The sequence below is a fragment of the Schistocerca piceifrons genome, chromosome X, assembly GCF_021461385.2.
Source record: "Schistocerca piceifrons isolate TAMUIC-IGC-003096 chromosome X, iqSchPice1.1, whole genome shotgun sequence".
Taxonomy (NCBI): Eukaryota; Metazoa; Arthropoda; class Insecta; order Orthoptera; family Acrididae; genus Schistocerca; species Schistocerca piceifrons.
Window position 1 is genome coordinate 728,677,339 of NC_060149.1, and position 22,394 is coordinate 728,699,732.

Below are 22,394 nucleotides of genomic sequence, written 5' to 3' on the forward strand. Positions count from 1 at the left end.
GAGGGTAAAAATCGTAGAGGGAGATTCAAATGGCTCTGAGCACTATGGGACTTAACGTCTGTGGTCATCAGTCCCCTAGAACTTAGAACTACTTAAACCTAACTAACCTATCGACATCACACACATCCATGCCCGAAGCAGGATTCGAACCTGCGACCGTAGCGGTCGCGCGGTTCCGGACTGAGCTCCTAGAACCGCTAGACCACCGCGGCCGGCCCGTAGAGGGAGACCAAGAGATGAATACACTAAGCAGATTCAGAAGGATGTAGGTTGCTGTAGGTACTGGGAGATGATGAAGCTTGCACAGGATAGAGTAGCATGAAGAGCTGCATCAAACCAGTCTCTGGACTGAAGACCACAACAACAACATGTTATTGAAAAAAAAAACACATTAACCATAACCTGTCTAGCCAGTATTAATTTCCAGTAGGAAGACTGTTAAGTTTCTCTCACAGTTGTAGCATCGGTAAATTTTTCGCCAATGCCCAAACCAATTGACGAACGAATTAGCTAACCTAAAAAAGGTAGCATACATTTTTATTAAGGGGCGAGGAGGTGATGTAACATGACTAATACAGATCGCTTCTTAATTCAGTTACATTTTATTTCATATATAAAGTGGGCAGTGCTGACTTCTGGGTAGTGGCTGAAAGGTTCTCACAGGAAGTTGCGGTTTCCAGGACATCCCACGTCTACTGTGGAGTTGTAGAAAGAAGGCTTTGCTCAAGCTAGGTTGCAATTCTTGGGTGGCCCCCAGAGCCTGTTTGGCACATTGTGAAGTTGTAGTTTCCCACAGTTAATCCTTGACGCACATCCGCAATGGAGTCTTAGCCCAAACTGCCTACTTGAGATGTAGCAAGTATCTGTTCAGCATGGATGTCAACAAGAATCCTGTCTTTCTGTTGCCATGAAATATGAGAAATTTAGTATCTTCTCAAAGATAATTTCTGTTTGGGAAATCCTGTCTACTGCTTCCCTTTTCTAGACACAGCATGCTTCGTCAGCCAACATTAAAAGACCATTAAAACACAGTGCCTTAGAAATTGTCTATGCCTATTGTATGCCATATCAGGGAAATGTCTGCACCGTTTCCCTATATTTTCATGCTTCGAGGCACATTCGTATTCGTAACACTGGTTGCAAGTTGCTACCACCTATCGAAAGAAAGTTAGGGTTGAGTTCAAAGATGTTGGCATTTCGATACTTTTTCCTGGAAATTGTTCCATTCCGACGATCATACGCTCCCTAGCCTTTGTCCGGTGCTGATGGTGGAATCTGAAGATGTAAGTACTGCTTTTTGCTCTAGAATGAGGAGTTACTTGCATATTTGAGTCTGCACTCTGAGCATCTCGCAGTTTAACTTATTATTTGTGTATCTAGGAAGTGAAGTGCACTGGGGTCAGTTCTCTTGTTTATGAAAATGTGTATTGTGCTGATGGAGAACTGATTTTGTGCTTCTTTCGGTCTTCCTAATGATGCCAATCAAGGTCTCGCATGATTTTGAATGTGAAAACAGTGGTAAATCTGAAATCGGTTTCTCCTTTGGTTAGGCGACCATTTCTTATGAATATATTCAGGAGTACACTAACGTGTTGTTTTGGCGTGATTGTGTTTCTGTTGTGTTTACTGATCAAATTATTTATGGAATCTGAAATGGTTGAAATGTACATCTAGTGTCTATTTAGCCAAACACTGGCAAGCAACCACTACATGTTGACTATCAGAGACCATTTTTTGCATCACCATTCCGAATCTCCAAGCAAGTATAGTAGCACTAGCTATACTGAATAACTGGCTATTGATGTTTGGCCCCTCTGACGTGATAATCGCGAGCAGGGCACCGACATCATGCCAGAGCTAATGGAACAACTGTCACCTGTTACAAATCCAGAAACTAATAACTAGTCCTTTGCACCCATAAGCTAACGTATTAAGATTCTTCCTTCAGGATTGTAAACAGGTCACAACCTGGAGACTGAACGTCTTGTAGGGGAGAGGACTGTAGCACCGCAGCCTAGCCCAGGTAACAAATAGCTTCTGTATCGATTCAGCAGTACGACATCATAAGGGGGGAAATGACTGTCAGCTCAATAGCTACGTGCCATTTCACAAGACCACATATTCAGTATGCACAAGATCACATATACTGTTTGTTGACAATGCGCAAGATGCCAGCCAGCATCCCTGAAAGCCAAAGTTGTGACACCTTACACCACCAATATGTCTTCTGAAGGAGCTGAACAGACAGAAAACCCAGACGAATGGAGTCATAATTTCCCAGCGGTGATGGCCAGCTGCTCCCGACTGTTGTGACTTACAGACCAGGATCGTTGTCGCTGGGAAAAAGCTACCCAGCCCAGCTCACATATATACCACTTAAATGCGACCTTCAGTATCAGATGTGTGCAGCTGTACACAGTATGCCCAGCTACGCAGTCTGTACCAGCCACTACTGACGAGACGAAGTCGGCTTGCAGTCAAAGGTCAAGCAGTCAGCCACAACCATCCGACTTTGCTGTCAATAGCAGCAGGTCTCGGCCTGAGCTAAGTCTGTCTGCAGTCAACTTGACACATTCGCATCAAGGAGTCCCCACCAGGTCTCACACCTGCTGATGGCTATCTTCCCAGTGAGCTGTGGATCTGAGTCTGGGCCATATAGCTTCCCAGCCATCATTATGTTCACTGTCCCGTGCAAACCTACATTGTTGCTGTGCAATGCCCAGAGCAGAGACACGCCTGCGTCACCAGCCCTTCAAGAGAGTAAGGTCTGACCCTGCTTGCCCCGTTCAGTCTTCCCCCATTGCTTTGGAAGCAGGCCAGCAGCCATTACTGCCTCTGCTGCCCAATCCACCCACCACTGGAGGGACCACGAGCTGGCACTATACACCAGCCAGTTGTACGAAGATCTACGGTTTAACATGAACCTTGAATGACGATGCTACCTGGCATTTTTCTGAGATATTAATCATTTCCAGGAGCGAAAAAAGGTGGCAGAAAAAATCCGAAGACCGACTGAGACTATCGAACCTTTTGATGCATAAGCTGATACTTACCCATACATACTGTAATGTCTATCACATCATAACCAGTTTTTGACGTGGTACATGTCAAATCTCCCTACTCACCTTGTGTAGATGACGGGAGAGCTAAAATCAACAGCAGTTAAGCGACTTTTCGTCAGCGTAAAGGCATTGACACCTACATCAGCCTCTCCACTCAACAGCAACGCTATCATCCCATCCCACGTCCCATTTTCGTCCATTGTCCCCCAGGCGTTATCAGGCGGTCGTTTAAATCTGCTCCTGAAATTAAGCAAAGGCAAAGTTTCGTTAGTTATAATCCCCTATCAATTATTTAGGTAGTCCTTAAATTATTTACTATGAAAAAGTTGGCAGCGTGAAAAATAAAAATACGTAGTATGAATAACAATTTTTTAGAGTAAAAAATATTTCAAATTCGTAAGTACCGTACACATACATGGGAGGCTTTCACACCCAAAACGAAGATCACAGACTTAACGGTTGCGGTAATCGAGGAGCAACACAAAAGTAAAGGCAGCAACTGCAGTATGAAGATATAATTACGTTTATTCCTCAGACATGTGTGCAGTACACCCTTGCGCCAGACTGAATACTTTCGATGGTATACAGCTCTTATTTTATGCTTAATTATGGCGACAAATTAAATTGTTACGAGAGCATTGTGAATCTTTCTCACCCTGGCTAGGGAACACTGTTTATTTAGGTAAACATGCATCTGTTTTTGGTTACATTAGAGGTCAGTACAGTTTACCCAACGTTTTTCCAGTGAGCGTATTCCACCAAAGAAGTGCAGTTTTGATACGTCTAGAAAACACCCACCACAGCTACCAAACCTCTTCGTTGGGCTATAAACGTTTTTCAGCTAATAATTTCCTTACACTACTTCACCCATTTGAACTAAAAACAGGCAGCACTAATTATTTCACAGCCGTCTAAACAAAAGTGTCCCGCAGATCAAGTTGGCACTTAAACCTTGTTATTGGGCAAGGTGGTGGTCACATTATCCAGAAAGTATATAGCCAGTGAATTCTGAGATCAGAAAGGAAAACTGCTTACTAATTACGTTGCAAAGTGTGCAATAATAAACGTTGCAGAGCCGTTGGTTTGGCACAGATGCGGAAGAGACGGAGAAAGAATGAAAATCATTTTTCGTGACTCATACAATGCATCTGAGTCCCTACGGCTCTGCTTTAGATGCCACCGGGATGTAACTGCAGTCGTGTCGTACGTACGGAAAGCTTCATAGAACGCCACAATCTGCGCTCTCGGTGGAGCTCTGTAAACTGCCACACTTACAGCTCAGAATCGTTGCGTGAAGCGGTCACGATAAATACCCTTGATGCGTTACTAGATGTCAAGATTTAAATCTTGTCATAACGCAAGGTGTTAACTTACTGTGTGGAATAGCCTTAAATTAAATAGTCGTATTTTGTGTGCTTTGTTCGAATGGTTAAAAAGGGACAACAGAAACTTCTTCATTGGCGGTCGGCCACTGCGTCACACTCTTGACATTGTGGATCTCGGTATACTGAATTGCCTAATGATTTCCGAAATGGAATTTCCCATGCGTCTAGCTTCAACTACCAATCCGCGTTCAGAGTCTGTTAAGTCCCGTCGCGCGGTCATAATCACGTCATAAAGCCTTCCACATGAATCACCTAAGTGCAAACAACAGCTCTGCCAAAACACTGCCCTTTTTTAGCTTGTGTATGCGATACTATCCCTCTCTCTCTCTCTCTCTCTCTCTGTGTGTGTGTGTGTGTGTGTGTGTGTGTGTGTCGCTGTCCCATGACTTGTCACCTCAGTGTGTATACAGGGTGAGTCACCTAACGTTACCGCTGGATATATTTCGTAAACCACATCAAATACTGACGAATCGATTCCACAGACCGAATGTGAGGAGAGGGGCTAGTGTAATTGGTTAATACAAACCATAAAAAAATGCACGGAAGTATGTTTGTGTTAAAAAACCTACGTTTTTTTAAATGGAACCCCGTTAGTTTTGTTAGCACATCTGAACATATAAACAAATACGTAATTAGTGGCGTTTGTTGCATTGTAAAATGTTAATTACATCCGGAGATATTGTAACCTAAAGTTGACGCTTGAGTACCACTCCTCCGCTGTTCGATCGTGTGTATCGGAGAGCACCGAATTACGTAGGGATCCAAAGGGAACGGTGATGGACCTTAGGTACAGAAGAGACTGGAACAGCACATTACGTCCACATGCTAACACCTTTTAATTGGTCTTTTTCACTGACGCACACGTACATTACCATGAGGGGTGAGGTACACGTACACACGTGGTTTCCGTTTTCAATTACGGAGTGGAATAGAGTGTCTCCCGACATGTCAGGCCAATAGATGTTCAATGTGGTGGCCATCATTTGCTGCACACAATTGCAATCTCTGGCGTAATGAATGTCGTACACGCCGCAGTACATCTGGTGTAACGTCGCCGCAGGCTGCCACAACACGTTATTTCATATCCTCTGGTGTTGTAGGCACATCACGGTACACATTCTCCTTTAACGTACCCCACAGAAAGAAGTCCAGAGGTGTAAGATCAGGAGAACGGGCTGGCCAATTTATGCGTCCTCCACGTCCTATGAAACGCCCGTCGAACGTGTACCTCACCCCTCATAGTAATGTACATGTGTGTTAGTGAAAAAGACCAATAAAAAGGTGCTAGCATGTGGACGTAATGTGCTGTTCCAGTCTCTTCTGTGATGTAGGTGATGAAATTATTGAGCATCACATCACTACACCTGCTTTTTCTTATCTAGGTGCTGACATTGTAGCATCTGTATTGCGAAGACATGGTGGACAGTTACTTCTCTCATCAAGCTCTATTTAGGAAACAAATGGAAGGGAAAGCAGATTAGTTTCGTATTTTTAGATACCCGTTGTAGTAACAAAATGACCTAATTCTAGTAGTTGTTAGGAGAAAATGTAAACATTTAAAATAATCTACGGGAATCAATTGCCTGTAAAAGCTTCTATGAAGCAACGAGGGCTGCTTAGACGCAGTAATATTATTTTTTAAGAAATCTACAATTTTATACTTATTTGATTCTCGCTAAGGATACAGATGCTATAACAAATTGGTCTCATTACACCGTCAAACTGACTATAACAATAAATAACCACTGTGAAATGTTTGCTATATGAGAGACGTACTCGTATTCATGGGTATATGAATATTTTTCAGTATTGCAATTTTTCTCAGATGGTCTTATCGAAAACATACATCGGGAAATATATGTAAACGATATATTCGATTATGGGACATTATTTTTCACCTTAAACTTCTATTTTAACTTGAGTGCGAAATATATAATTTACGGTCTGTTATGACGTATGAGGAACTATTTGGGCTAATACATCTACTATCAGAAAAACGCGTCCAAAAAGGGGCTTTCTTGAATATTCTTAAAATAGTTTCAAGTTGCTATAAAACTCTATAGTAGTCTACCGTGTTTTTGACATTAATCCAACTGTTCTATTTGATTATAGTACGACCTTCAGCAATATGAAACCAAAAATTATCTAGGAGTTAATAAATAACGTGTAAAAACGAAACGTTGACGTATAAAGTCAATGGAAAGGAGTCTGAAATAAAGATACTGACAACGTTAAGATAATCCAATTTCATACTCACTTGAAATTTAGTGTTTTCTCGAGGTGGGTCCAAACAATGCCAAAGAAACCACCAATGCCATTTTCGTTCAGCTTTAACATTGGAGAATACTAGAGAAAGACATGAACAAAAAGACTGAGATTAACAGTTTGTTTCTTTAAGTTAGAAAAGCAGCACAAATTTTGTTAAAAGCTAAAAATTATTTAAATACGAACACATTAAACATTTATAAAGTATTATGTGAATTAAAATGAAAGAGTTTTTCATGAAGAAGTAGTTTTGCAACTCATTCCCTCTAGTTTTTGTAAGTTACAGGCTAGCTCAGAAACTTTGATGTTCTGTCTGCTTTCTGGTGTCCAGATACGGTGACGATTCAATTTGTATGCAAAATACACTCCTGGAAATTGAAATAAGAACACCGTGAATTCATTGTCCCAGGAAGGGGAAACTTTATTGACACATTCCTGGGGTCAGATACATCACATGATCACACTGACAGAACCACAGGCACATAGACACAGGCAACAGAGCATGCACAATGTCGGCACTAGTACAGTGTATATCCACCTTTCGCAGCAATGCAGGCTGCTATTCTCCCATGGAGACGATCGTAGAGATGCTGGATGTAGTCCTGTGGAACGGCTTGCCATGCCATTTCCACCTGGCGCCTCAGTTGGACCAGCGTTCGTGCTGGACGTGCAGACCGCGTGAGACGACGCTTCATCCAGTCCCAAACATGCTCAATGGGGGACAGATCCGGAGATCTTGCTGGCCAGGGTAGTTGACTTACACCTTCTAGAGCACGTTGGGTGGCACGGGATACTTGCGGACGTGCATTGTCCTGTTGGAACAGCAAGTTCCCTTGCCGGTCTAGGAATGGTAGAACGATGGGTTCGATGACGGTTTGGATGTACCGTGCACTATTCAGTGTCCCCTCGACGATCACCAGTGGTGTACGGCCAGTGTAGGAGATCACTCCCCACACCATGATGCCGGGTGTTGGCCCTGTGTGCCTCGGTCGTATGCAGTCCTGATTGTGGCGCTCACCTGCACGGCGCCAAACACGCATACGACCATCATTGGCACCAAGGCAGAAGCGACTCTCATCGCTGAAGACGACACGTCTCCATTCGTCCCTCCATTCACGCATGTCGCGACACCACTGGAGGCGGGCTGCACGATGTTGGGGCGTGAGCGGAAGACGGCCTAACGGTGTGCGGGACCGTAGCCCAGCTTCATGGAGACGGTTGCGAATGGTCCTCGCCGATACCCCAGGAGCAACAGTGTCCCTAATTTGCTGGGAAGTGGCGGTGCGGTCCCCTACGGCACTGCGTAGGATCCTATGGTCTTGGCGTGCATCCGTGCGTCGCTGCGGTCCGGTCCCAGGTCGACGGGCACGTGCACCTTCCGCCGACCACTGGCGACAACACCGATGTACTGTGGAGACCTCACGCCCCACGTGTTGAGCAATTCGGCGGTACGTCCACCCGGCCTCCCGCATGCCCACTATGCGCCCTCGCTCAAAGTCCGTCAGCTGCACATACGGTTCACGTCCACGCTGTCGCGGCATGCTACCAGTGTTAAAGACTGCGATGGAGCTCCGTATGCCACGGCAAACTGGCTGACACTGACGGCGGCGGTGCACAAATGCTGCGCAGCTAGCGCCATTCGACGGCCAACACCGCGGTTCCTGGTGTGTCCGCTGTGCCGTGCGTGTGATCATTGCTTGTACAGCCCTCTCGCAGTGTCCGGAGCAAGTATGGTGGGTCTGACACACCGGTGTCAATGTGTTCTTTTTTCCATTTCCAGGAGTGTATTTCGACGACAGTCCTCGTCGTCTTCATCGAATGCTGCGGGCTATAATAGTTGATTCCTCTCTGCCAGGACTCTAAAAAAACCTCAGAATTCACAATTTTTATTCTGATGAACACTTCTTACAAGCTATAACAGGGCGCCGGATCGGGATTCGGCCTCATACCCCTGCCCTGCACTTTCGGATAACGCCTCGTATATCGACCCGGAGATTCAGTTCGTCACATGCTTCTCCCCATAACCTTAAAACACCACTCGTCTCTTTGGTCTGCTCTCATGTTATCTACACACCACTGCACTTTCTTCGACACTTTAACATTTTTACAGTACTTCATAATTTCCCATTTAAGATTCGGTCCATATAGGTGACTCCACACAACCACCTAAATATCTTAATCTCAGCTATATCTAGCCTGTTGTACCGGTTCTTAGTTGTTGTCCATGTCTTAGCTCTATACAATAATGCTAGCCTTATGACTGCCTTATAAGCTTTCCCCTTGACTTTGATATTTACATTTTTGTCATACTGGATTCCGGACATCCTTTTCCAACTCCATCCAGATTTCCTTCTGCGATCTATCTCAGAATCCAGATTTCTAGTACTTGTCACAGCTGATACCAGGTATTTGACGTGATCTACCCTCTTTAGGCTCTGCCCATTCATTGCGACTGAGTCACCTCACACGTTTCCCACTTATAAATACTGCTTTCTCATTCTACTGATTTTAAGCCTTCTGTCCTCCAGTGCTTGCCTCCAGTCTTACAGTTTGCACTCCACACCAGCTTTGCTGGTGCTACATAAAACAATCTCGTTTGCAGCAGCGCACCATGGAGTTTGGTCTCGAATTCTATTATAGAGTTAAATTAATTATGTCCTTAACATCTGTGTCACTATGGTTAGCTTTTTCGGGGGAATTGTCCATCAGAATTGTGCAAATAGGACTGTGACTTTGGAAGTAATGGTAAGGAACTGCAGGGAAGCTGAAGCTTCGAGCTGGGCTACGAGGCGAACCGGGATAACGCAGTTGGTATTTCACTACACGTGACAGGGGTCATGGCCAGAGCCCATTTCCGCTACAAACTGCCATTTTTCTCCTTCTATGTTTATCGTAGTATGTGATCCACAAAGCAGTGGAGGCAACAGGGAGTCATGTTAACACACAACAATTCATCACTCACCCAAACGTCACGGATACAGATCGGCGCAAGATCATAGACGTGCACATACTGCTCATCAGACTTCCATGTGTTCTTGATAGGGTGGCGGGTAAGTCATTTCGGGCTGCAGGACAGCCTCTTTATGTGGAATATTCATTGGACCATTCTAGCATAGCTCGAAAGAGATGTAGCGGTAAATTGTCGTGCTTGTAATACATCTCGCCTGCGTGGAGCTCTAGGTGAACAAACCCTGTGAAAGCCCTGAGAGACCAACTAAGGATTCCATTTCCACTCATGAATTCTAGGGTATCCCATAAATTACATCCTTGTCAGGAAAGATCCATTGCCTCACGATTTTGTCAATGAACCCGTACCTTGTCGTAGCGATATAACCTCCAAAAGTCAGAATGTCTGCTTCACTGACCTTGTTCCTGACATGACTACTTATTGTTTTCGTCCATCAATGATCTTGGACGTAATCAGCTGCACTGAGGCTCAACCACTTGCTGTTACAACCCAAGCTAGTCGGCGGCGCCACCTATCGTCCAAACTTCGTGGCTGCAGCACTTCTCTCTGCGTTCTGCCTCAATCGAGGTATGCACTGTAAAACTCTTGTCATGGCGGTCTGTGCAAAGCCTAGCTCATACACGACTTTAGCGCCTGAGTGCACTGTAAGTCCGTCTCAGATGACTTTCCTGCTGTCAAATGCGCTGGAAACTCATGTCTTGTCCATCTTGTGCACACAAGACCAGTGGAAGAAATCGAAGACATCACAATGGCATAAGACGCCTAACTATTCCATCTGCTACAGCACGAGTGGGCAACTGGTGGCCCACGAGCCGGATCCGGCCCGCGATTGGTTCAGTCCGGGCCCCGGAAAAAAGTCGTGGGGGAGAGACCGAGGTGCTCGCTCTGGGTTCCGCCCGGGACACATGTTCGGATATTTACGTATTAACATCATTAAATAATTTTTGTACGTTGTGGACATATACTGATGAGCCAAAACATTATGACCACCTCCTTAATAGGTTGTTTGTCCGTCTTTAGCACGAAACGCATTACTGATTATGCGTATTAGGGATTCGAAAATTTGTTGGTGGGGTTGTGGAGGTATGTGGCATTAGATGTCTACGCGCAGGTCATGTTACCAGCATAAATAAAAGGCGCTGATTTGCGTACGCTGTGATGGCTCCCGATAGCGACCCAGATGGGTTCCATAGGGTTTCATCAGGCTAATTTGGTCACCGAGACATCAACATGAGTTCACTACATTGCTCATCAAACCACTGTAGCACGGTTCTGACTCCGAGACACGGACAGTTATACTGCTGAAAGATGACATCGCCGTCGGGGAACACATTAAGCATGATTGGATGCGGGTAGTTCGCAGCTGTAAGCGTGGTTTCAGTTACTACCACAGGTCCCATGCAAGCGCAGGAGTATGTCTCCCACAGCATAATACTGTTCACACTAGCCTATGTCCGTGGCGCGCTGCACGTTCCGAATCGCCATTCACATCGATGAGACGGCGTTTGTGGAGACAACCAGCGACCGAGTGTCGCACAAATGTGATTCCCCCGAAAGGCCGACACATTCCAATTGATCGACAGTCGAATCCCGATGGTCCCGTGCCCACTGCAGTCGCAACTGACGACGTCGCCGGGTCAACATGTGAACACGTAGGTGTGGTTTGCTTCAGATCTCCATGTTCAACAATGTACAATGAACGGTGTGCTCCAAAACATTTTGCGTGCACCAGTATTGTGCTGTTTCAACAGATATGCCTCAGATCACCATCTATCCTACTTTACCAAGCAGAAAAGCCTCCGAACCCCACGTTCTATGAAGAGTCGTGGACGTCAAATCGTTTAGAGCCTTGTGGTAGTTTCATTGTTCTCCCTCTTTCCGTAGGTGATCGCGACAGTAGAACGTGAACATTCGACCAGCTTTGCCGTTTTCGAGATATTCATCCACAGGCCCTGCGTAATAATAATCTGTCAAAGTCGCTTATCTCAATGGATTTCCCTATTTCTGCCCATATCTTCGATAGAGTGTTCCGCCGCCCGTATCTGCTCCGCTTACGTACTTTTGTTACTGTGTCACGTGCCCTCGACGCAATCAGGAGGCAGCCTACGTCGAGGTGGACAGTGGCCGTAATGTTTTGGCTTATCACTGTATTACAATACTGCGCCGGTTGAAACTGAAGTTAATCTATATTCAGTTAGCTGCAATCAGTTAATTTTAATTGCTTTTGAATACATTGTGGGAGTAAAAAGTGATCAATGTGTTACAAATACTTACTATCAAACCAGACAATATCACAATTTATTTATTAACGGGGCCAGTTTCGACCCCTACTGTGGTCATCTTCAGACCAATGAGTAAGAACGTCCTTCTGGTGGTAAATCACTACCACTAGTAATTTACCACCAGAAGGATGTTCTTACTCATTGGTCTGAAGATAACCACAGTAGTGGTCGGAACCGGTCACCGTAATAAATAAATTGTGATTAAGACTGTTTTTGTAAGTATTAGTTAATTTTAAGTTCATTTATTTTTCCATGATACATCTCATGATGTCTGACGTCTCATCTTCAGATGTTTACATTTATTTACGTGTCGTGAACATTGGTTCTTTACTAACGACGTTGTAGAATTTTGTAACGTAAGGTTTTTTAAAACGTCTTAAGTAATGAAACAGTCTTCACGACACGTTACCCACGCGGAGTGGCCGCGCGGTTAAAGGCGCCATGTCGCGGATTGCGCGGCCTCTCCCGCCGAAGGTTCGAGTCCTCCCTCGAGCATGGGTATGTGTGTTGCTCTTAGTATAAGTTAGTTTAAGTAGTATGTAAGTCTAGGGACCGGTGACGTCAGCAGTTTGGTCCCTTAGGAATTCACACACATTTGAGCGACACGTTAGTAAATGTAAACATCTGAAGATCGGGTGGACGTGAAATGAACGTACTCCCAAAAACGTGTATTTTGAGGCACAATTTGTTGCCGTGGTATGGTGAGAAAGGGTCGCTATTGGCGATTTATCCTATCAACATTAACGTCACTGGCGCTATAGCTTTGCCTTAATGCGCTAGGAGCGCTATTGTCGCGTCAAGTGACGAGGCGGTCCGCCAGTTTATGTAAGCACGTGAATCAAGCCCGCGGGTTACCAAAGTTTGCTCATGCCTGCGCTAAAGCTATAGGAGATCTATTTTATTCATCATGGCAGCTATCGCCAATACAGCTTTCCCTCGGCATAATATTGGAGCACACATCTCTCCAGGGATTTTATCCTTTCATTGTCAGGTATTCCGAGAAGAAACACGCTTAAAACCGATTGAAACTGAGTTACATACAATCTCTTATCTTCAGTTCTTTTCACCACATGTTTATATCAATACGAGTACGTCGCTAATCAGGTTGTGCGCAGTACAACTTCCAAGGATTCCGCTAGCGCAAAATCGTCTGATCAGTGCTGCGCGAAATTTCACGTCTGTCACCAATAACGCAAGTTATAGAAATTTTTAAAAATATTTTGTGAATGCCAATGTGATTGTAAGCAGCACAGTTTTCAAGGATTCTGATAGCGGAAAATCTGATCAGTGCTAAGAGATATTTCACCTCTGTCACATATAAAGTAAGTTATACGAATTTTTAAAAATTAGTTTGTCACAATCAGTATTGTCTGAATTGTGAAGACGGCATAGTTCCTGCGGGTCATTGGTTTCTGCGCCTTTTGCATCCGCACTTTGAAAGTTGCGGTCGGCCGGCCGGGGTGGGCGAGCGGTTCTAGGCGCTTCAGTCTGGAACAGCGCGACCGCTACGGTCGCAGGTTCGAATCCTGCCTCGGGCATGGATGTGTGTGAAGTCCGTAGGTTAGTTAGGTTTAAGTAGTTCTAAGTTCTAGGGGACTGATGACCTCAGAAGTTAAGTCCCATAATGCTCAGAGCCATTTTTTGAAAGTTCCGGTCTATTATAGACCAAGGGGAATTCGAAACTACACTCTCTGATCAATAAACAAATCCATAAGCATACAAGATGAGCGAATGCAATGCTCGTCCCCTTCCCTGAATTTTTAACGAATTGATTGTTGAGTTTTGTCTCTATGCACAACTAAAACAGCGTCACAATGTGATCAGCAACCCAGGGCTACAGTAGATTATATTTATTGCTTATGCGTCACCTGACCATCGGAAAGTTGTAGGACAGAGGATCTTGAAATCTAAGTTAGGTCATAATGACTGACATAATATAAATAAAATTAAACCAGAGTAAAGTTCTCTAAAATCTCGAATAAAATTACAAAATGGCGTCAATACTGTGGAAAGGTACCAAATTATGTGGCTGACTCTACCGAGTAAAGCTAACGAGATCTCCTCATCTGAACAGCTCACGAATTCATACCTAACGAGACAGGAGGAGACGGCATATTATAAGCAATTAAGTGACAGAAGTTGTGTGACAAATTAAGTAAGTAGCGAACTGCTCAGAATATGGATCGCACTACCTCAATTGCGACTCTTACATTTCCCCGATATCAGCCAGCGTGCACCGACCGACGTATCAGATAGTGCCTGGAAAATGAATCATCCGGAATCGTAGTTCAAAACCCTCAACTGCTCACAAAAAAAGACTCTTCTTGGAGGGGATGACTCAATTTTGTTGCCAATGTGACAAATAAGAATATCGCTTACTTAAGAAAAAAGACAGCGGAACACAGAAGAAACTTTCCACTCTTCGCATACAAAACACACATTAACAAACAAGATACAGGTACTCCTGTGGACCAGTGTCCCCTCGACTGGTCAGCCTCTTCATGCCAAACGCAGTGGTGGAAGGCGACTCATTCTATTGACTACACCAAAATTTTGGAGCGAAAATAACTGACTTTCGCACACTGGTTTGGTGGCGTAGCCGCATTCCGTCCGTTGATGTTGTTGTTGTGGTCTTCAGTCCTGAGACTGGTTTGATGCAGCTCTCCATGCCACTCTATCCTGTGCAAGCTTTTTCATCTCCCAGTACCTACTGCAACCTACATCCTTCTGAATCTGCTTAGTGTATTCATCTCTTGGTCTCCCTCTACGATTTTTACCCTCCACGCTGCCCTCCAATACTAAATTTGTGATCCCTTGATGCCTCAGAACATGTCCTACCAACCGATCCCTTCTTCTGGTCAAGTTGTGCCACAAACTTCTCTTCTCCCCAATCCTATTCAATACTTCCTCATTAGTTATGTGATCTACCCATCTAATCTTCAGCATTCTTCTGTAGCACCACATTTAGAAAGCTTCTATTCTCTTCTTGTCCATGTTTCACTTCCATACATGGCTACACTCCATACGAATACTTTCAGAAATGACTTCCTGACACTTAAATCAATACTGGATGTTAACAAATTTCTCTTCTTCAGAAACGCTTTCCTTGCCATTGCCAGCCTACATTTTATATCCTCTCTACTTCGACCATCATCAGTTATTTTGCTCCCCAAATACCAAAACTCCTTTATTACTTTAAGTGCCTCATTTCCTAATCTAATTCCCTCAGCATCACCCGACTTAATTAGACTACATTCCATTATCCTTGTTTTGCTTTTGTTGATGTTCATCTTATATCCTCCTTTCAAGACACTGTCCATTCCATTCAACTGCTCTTCCAAGTTCTTTGCTGTCTCTGACAGAATTACAATGTCATCGGCGAACCTCAAAGTTTTTACTACTTCTCCATGAATTTTAATACCTACCCCGAATTTTTCTTTTGTTTCCTTTACTGCTTGCTCAATATACAGATTGAACAACATCGGGGAGAGGCTACAATCCTGTCTTACTCCCTTCTCAACCACTGCTTCCCTTTCATGTCCCTCGACTCTTATAACTGCCATCTGGTATCTGTACAAATTGTAAATAGCCTTTCGCTCCCTGTATTTTACCCCTGCCACCTTCAGAATTTGAAAGAGAGTATTCCAGTCAACATTGTCAAAAGCTTTCTCTAAGTCTACAAATGCTAGAAACGTAGGTTTGCCTTTCCTTAATCTTTCTTCTAAGATAAGTCGTAAGGTCAGTATTGCCTCACGTGTTCCAGTGTTTCTACGGAATCCAAACTGATCTTCCCCGAGGTTGGCTTCTACTAGTTTTTCCATTCGTCTGTAAAGAATTCGTGTTAGTATTTTGCAGCTGTGACTTATTAAGCTGATAGTTCGGTAATTTTCACATCTGTCAACACCTGCTTTCTTTGGGATTGGAATTATTATATTCTTCTTGAAGTCTGAGGGTATTTCGCCTGTCTCATACATCTTGCTCACCGGATGGTAGAGTTTTGTCAGGACTGGCTCTCCCACGGCCGTCAGTAGTTCCAATGGAATATTGTCTACTCCGGGGGCCTTGTTTCGACTCAGGTCTTTCAGTGCTCTGTCAAACTCTTCACGCAGTATCGTATCTCCCATTTCATCTTCATCTACATCCTCTTCCATTTCCATAATATTGTCCTCAAGTACATCGCCCTTGTATAGACCCTCTATATACTCCTTCCACCTTTCTGCTTTCCCTTCTTTGCTTAGAACTGGGTTTCCATCTGAGCTCTTGATATTCATACCAGTCGTTCTCTTATCTCCAAAGGTCTCTCTAATTTTCCTGTAGGCGGTATCTACCTTACCCCTAGTGAGATAGGCCTCTACATCCTTACATTTGTCCTCTAGCCATCCCTGCTTAGCCATTTTGCACTTCCTGTCGATCTCATTTTTGAGACGTTTGTATTCCTTTTTGCCTGTTTCACTTACTGCATTTTTATATTTTCTCCTTTCATCAATTAAATTCAATATTTCTTCTGTTACCCAAGGATTTCTACTAGCCCTCGTCTTTTTACCTACTTGATCCTCTGCTGCCTTCACTACTTCATCCCTCAAAGCTACCCATTCTTCTTCTACTGTATTTATTTCCCCCATTCCTGTCAATTGCTCCCTTATGCTCTCCCTGAATCTCTGTACAACCTCTGGTTCTTTCAGTTTATCCAGGTCCCATCCCCTTAAATTCCCACGTTTTTGCAGTTTCTTCAGTTTTAATCTACAGGTCATAACCAATAGATTGTGGTCAGAGTCCACATCTGCCCCAGGAAATGTCTTACAATTTAAAACCTGGTTCCTAAATCTCTGTCTTACCATTATATAATCTATCTGATACCTTTTAGTATCTCCAGGGTTCTTCCATGTATACAACCTTCTTTCATGATTCTTAAACCAAGTGTTAGTTATGATTATGTTGTGCTCTGTGCAAAATTCTACCAGGCGGCTTCCTCTTTCATTTCTGTCCCCCAATCCATATTCACCTACTATGTTTCCTTCTCTCCCTTTTCCTACACTCGAATTCCAGTCACCCATGACTATTAAATTTTCGTCTCCCTTCACAATCTGAATAATTTCTTTTATTTCATCATACATTTCTTCAATTTCTTCGTCATCTGCAGAGCTAGTTGGCATATAAACTTGTACTACTGTAGTAGGTGTGGGCTTCGTATCTATCTTGGCCACAATAATGCGTTCACTATGCTGTTTGTAGTAGCTTACCCGCATTCCTATTTTTCTATTCATTATTAAACCTACTCCTGCATTACCCCTATTTGATTTTGTGTTTATAACCCTGTAGTCACCTGACCAGAAGTCTTGTTCCTCCTGCCACCGAACTTCCCTAATTCCCACTATATCTAACTTCAACCTATCCATTTCCCTTTTTAAATTTTCTAACCTACCTGCCCGATTAAGGGATCTGACATTCCACGCTCCGATCCGTAGAACGCCAGTTTTCTTTCTCCTGATAACGACATCCTCTTGAGTAGTCCCCGCCCGGAGATCTGAATGGGGGACTATTTTACCTCCGGAATATTTTACCCAAGAGGACGCCATCATCATGTAATCATACAGTAAAGCTGCATGCCCTCGGGAAAAATTACGGCTGTAGTTTCCCCTTGCTTTCAGCCGTTCGCAGTACCAGCACAGCAAGGCCGTTTTGGTTATTGTTACAAGGCCAGATCAGTCAATCATCCAGACTGTTGCCCTTGCAACTACTGAAAAGGCTGCTGCCCCTCTTCAGGAACCATACGTTTGTCTGGCCTCTCAACAGATACCCCTCCGTTGTGGTTGCACCTACGGTACGGCTATCTGTATCGCTGAGGCACGCAAGCCTCCCCACCAACGGCAAGGTCCATGGTTCATGGGGGGAGGGTCCTTTGATGTGCGCAGAAAAAAGGCAAAAAGGCCGTGCTCAATTATTCTCTGGGGTCGGCAGTGGCGGCACGGCGTCCTCTGCCTTGAGGTGCAGGCTCTGCCAACAAAGCACGGAGCAGTCCACGACCCTACTTCCGCAAAAACTGTCCCATTCCTGGGGAAGCTCGTATCTCCTTATGAGACCTACTAACCGCCACATGCCCACAAACAGGAACTAAGACCACACTGGGAACACACATTCGTAGTGAGAAAAACGCAAAGCTTTCCTCTAAGCACACACGCCAGTACGCTCAAAAATAACCACGAAATAGTGGCAGAAAATGAAACAGCAACACATACCGATATGTGTCAGTCATAACGCAGCTTACTGAGTTCTGTTATATTCATCCTCGGCCATTAAGTGTTAATATTTTGTTCAAAAATGGTTCAAGTGGCTCTGAGCACTATGCGACTTAACTTCTTAGGTCATCAGTCGCCTAGAACTTAGAACTACTTAAACCTAACTAACCTAAAGACAGCACACACATCCATGCCCGAGGCAGGATTCGAACCTGCGACCGTAGAGGTCGCACGGTTCCACACTGAAGCGCCTAGAACCGCTCGGCCACTCCGGCCGGCTTTAATATTTTGTTGTCATGGTTGTTATAGCAGAGCTTTTTAATGGATTTAACTGCCTGTTTTTAGCCATATTTTTCTTATCACACAAAAACAGCATAAAAAAGAGAAGAATAATTTGATGTGTTATAGGAAATGCTGCAAAAAATATTGACAAGAATAATACCACAAGCATTACAGCTAGAGAAAACAAGGAAAATCGTGACAGTCCGAGACACTACAAATCTGTGGGTCTATTTTGTCAGTGCGGTCTAAATATGAATATAGCTGCCAGGTATTCTAGAGAACTACCTTCTCTGTTAAGTGTTGAACGAGAAATAACCTAGCGTTTTTAAATTGATCTCCTCTAAGTGTCCTATGTAGTTAACCTCTCGAGAGGTGTACAGAAGTGGTTGGAATTCTACATAGCGTTTTCGAGACTCCACGTATAATTTAATTATAACAACATAAGAACCGAATAACTTAAGATTCTCTTCTGAAAGAAAAGCTACGAAAGTTAATGTCTTAGAATTAATGGGGTATTTAATAGTTCTCGTAAGCCACTTAAACTATTTAAATCTCGTATTTTTACGGCAGTATCCAAATATACTGCATATGAAAACCTAAGCTTTAATTTAAACTACTTCAATTCAGACTTTGTAGCAACTAGTTGACTAAAAGTAGCTACAGCTTTAACAAGAACCAATGAAACTTATGGCTATACATACCTCCAAAGTTGTAACATTTAAAGTAACGCCCTGTAAGTCGGTCCTACGTCTGTACATGCTCGGTATATTCCAGCTGCGATTCCTCTTAGGATCCCATTCACCAAGGGCCACTGTAGTTAAAGAGAGTTCGGGAGAAACTTGATATATTTCACTAACATTGTAAATTTCTCCTTTACGCAAGGCTAACACAAACTCTGTATTAAAAGGGATGAATGCGCCAGCGAGAATGTTATTTATATCGAAACCTTCTTCAGCAATCATCAGCCATTTGGATTTTGAGATCGTGCTTTGTGCTAGCTGCAAGGGAAAGAAAAGGAAACAAATCAACAATCATACTTAATTTCAAAACGCTAAAATGTTAATTTATGGTAAGCACGAAAAGCCGACGCATGGCGAAGCATATTTTACACAAGAAAGATATTTTTTTATACTAGAGGAACAATGAAGTTCCGGAAGGTGCCTAGGTATTAGAAATGCAACATCGGTATGCGTCTTTTGCAACTAGTACTCAAAGTAATTCTGTTGGTCTCCAAATCTATCAGTCATCAACTATATTTCTCTGATTACGTTTACCACGTATATATAAACAAATGTTATTAGTCTTTTGCAAGAGAATATTTATTTTGTTTTTAACCAGACCTGTTTCGTCTATTCATGTTAGGCATCATCACTGATTTTGTATGTTTCCTATTCTCTTTGTGTGTGCATTGGTTCTTGTGTAAGCGATAGATAAACACAATATAGGTTTCCAGTTGTGTCACAAGTATGCTTTGCATTTCACATTATCTTCCTTCGTCACTATTCACATCACTGTACACATGGTTATGTGGAGTGAAATGCAGAGTTGTGACATGCTATGGATTGGAAACCTGTACTGTTATCCTTTAGTGCTTGTACAAGAATCAATGGATACGCGAAAAGAATGGAAAAGATAAAAATGTGAATATGTGAAACATATTTGGTTAAAAACAAAGTAACAATCATTTGCAAAAGTCGGATGACATTTTCCCCCTCACTCGTAGTAGCAACTGAAGAATAGTTGCAAATATTAGCCGGCCAGGGTGGCCGAGCGGTTCTAGGTGCTACATTCCGGAACCGCGCGACCAACACGGTCGCAGGTTCGAATCCTGCCTCGGGCATGGATGTGTCTGATGTCCTTAGGTTAGTTAGATTTAAGTAGTTCTGAGTTCTAGGGGACTGATGACCACAGCAATTAAGCCCTTTAGTGCTCAGAGCCATTTGAACCATTTTTTGTTGCAAATATTAACAATATATATTTCTCTAATTTTTATAATCACGTACAACAAATGCTATTGTACTTCTTCGTAGAGCTTTCCTAGTCCTGACCCACGTGAAAGTTCCCTAATTAACCAAATAACTTGACGTATACCCGCAAAGTGTCTTATGTTCACGAACAACTCATAACGTTTGCATGTCCTCTTACTAGCCGGTTTTCAAAAACAAATTTTGTTCGTTTTGTCAAGATGCTAGAAATTTTGTTTGAAATAAATGGGCTGAGACGCAGATTACACTACTGATTTTCTACTTAAAAGGAGTCTGGATCGATGTATAAAGACGTTTCACGAGATTGTATTTCTGTCGCTTCACACTATAAATGTGGAAAAATAACACCTCCGGACTGTAACTGTAGCGAACCGAGACAATCCATCCAGGATCTTCGCAGCGACTGTCTTTCTGCTCTTGTAAGGAAAACTGGATTGACTTCCTAGAGGCATCCGCATCGGCGATACAATGGATTGAACACCTTGAGGTTGGAATATAATGCCTTTTATATCTACGAGGGCAGTTCAATAAGTAATGCAACACATTTTTTTTCTCGGCCAATTTTGGTTGAAAAAACCGGAAATTTCTTGTGGAATATTTTCAAACATTCCCGCTTCGTCTCGTACAGTTTCATTGACTTCCGACAGGTGGCAGCGCTGTACGGAGCTGTTAAAATGGCGTCTGTAACGGATGTGCGTTGCAAACAACGGGCAGTGATCGAGTTTCTTTTGGCGGAAAACCAGGGCATCTCAGATATTCATAGGCGCTTGCAGAATGTCTACGGTGATCTGGCAGTGGACAAAAGCACGGTGAGTCGTTGGGCAAAGCGTGTGTCATCATCGCCGCAAGGTCAAGCAAGACTGACTGATCTCCCGCGTGCGGGCCGGCCGTGCACAGCTGTGACTCCTGCAATGGCGGAGCGTGCGAACACACTCGTTCGAGATGATCGACGGATCACCATCAAACAACTCAGTGCTCAACTTGACATCTCTGTTGGTAGTGCTGTCACAATTGTTCACCAGTTGGGATATTCAAAGGTTTGTTCCCGCTGGGTCCCTCGTTGTCTAACCGAACACCATAAAGAGCAAAGGAGAACCATCTGTGCGGAATTGCTTGCTCGTCATGTGGCTGAGGGTGACAATTTCTTGTCAAAGATTGTTACAGGCGATGAAACATGGGTTCATCACTTCGAACCTGAAACAAAACGGCAATCAATCGAGTGGCGCCACACCCACTCCCCTACCAAGAAAAAGTTTAAAGCCATTCCCTCAGCCGGTAAAGTCATGGTTAGAGTCTTCTGGGACGCTGAAGGGGTTATTCTGTTCGATGTCCTTCCCCATGGTCAAACGATCAACTCTGAAGTGTATTGTGCTACTCTTCAGAAATTGAAGAAACGACTTCAGCGTGTTTGTAGGCACAAAAATCTGAACGAACTTCTCCTTCTTCATGACAACGCAAGACCTCACACAAGTCTTCGCACCCGAGAGGAGCTCACAAAACTTCAGTGGACTGTTCTTCCTCATGCACCCTACAGCCCCGATCTCGCACCGTCGGATTTCCATATGTTTGGCCCAATGAAGGACGCAATCCGTGGGAGGCACTACGCGGATGATGAAGAAGTTATTAATGCAGTACGACGTTGGCTCCGACATCGACCAGTGGAATGGTACCGTGCAGGCATACAGGCCCTCATTTCAAGGTGGCGTAAGGCCGTAGCATTGAATGGAGATTACGTTGAAAAATAGTGTTGTGTAGCTAAAAGATTGGGGAAGAATCTGGTGTATTTCAATGCTGAATAAAACAACCCCTGTTTCAGAAAAAAAATGTGTTGCATTACTTATTGCACTGCCCTCGTATATTGGTTGTGAAAATTGTTAATTCTTTTATGCTTTTTTGTAGCCGCTGTCTATTATGACTGTACCTTTATTC

The 22,394-nt window shown here is 43.7% G+C and overlaps 1 protein-coding gene across 1 annotated transcript in view; it reads right to left on the reverse strand.

Moving 5' to 3' along the window:
• Positions 1 to 22,394, reverse strand: part of LOC124722679 (glutamate receptor ionotropic, kainate 5-like) — a 229,794-nt gene that overhangs the window by 109,048 nt on the left and 98,352 nt on the right. The window contains exons 4-6 of the mRNA XM_047247822.1: positions 19,182 to 19,478; positions 6,705 to 6,793; positions 3,126 to 3,302 (exon numbers count right to left, since the gene is read on the reverse strand). Of these exons, the coding sequence (XP_047103778.1) occupies positions 3,126 to 3,302; positions 6,705 to 6,793; positions 19,182 to 19,478 (563 nt within the window). The remainder of the gene's footprint in view (positions 1 to 3,125; positions 3,303 to 6,704; positions 6,794 to 19,181; positions 19,479 to 22,394) is intronic.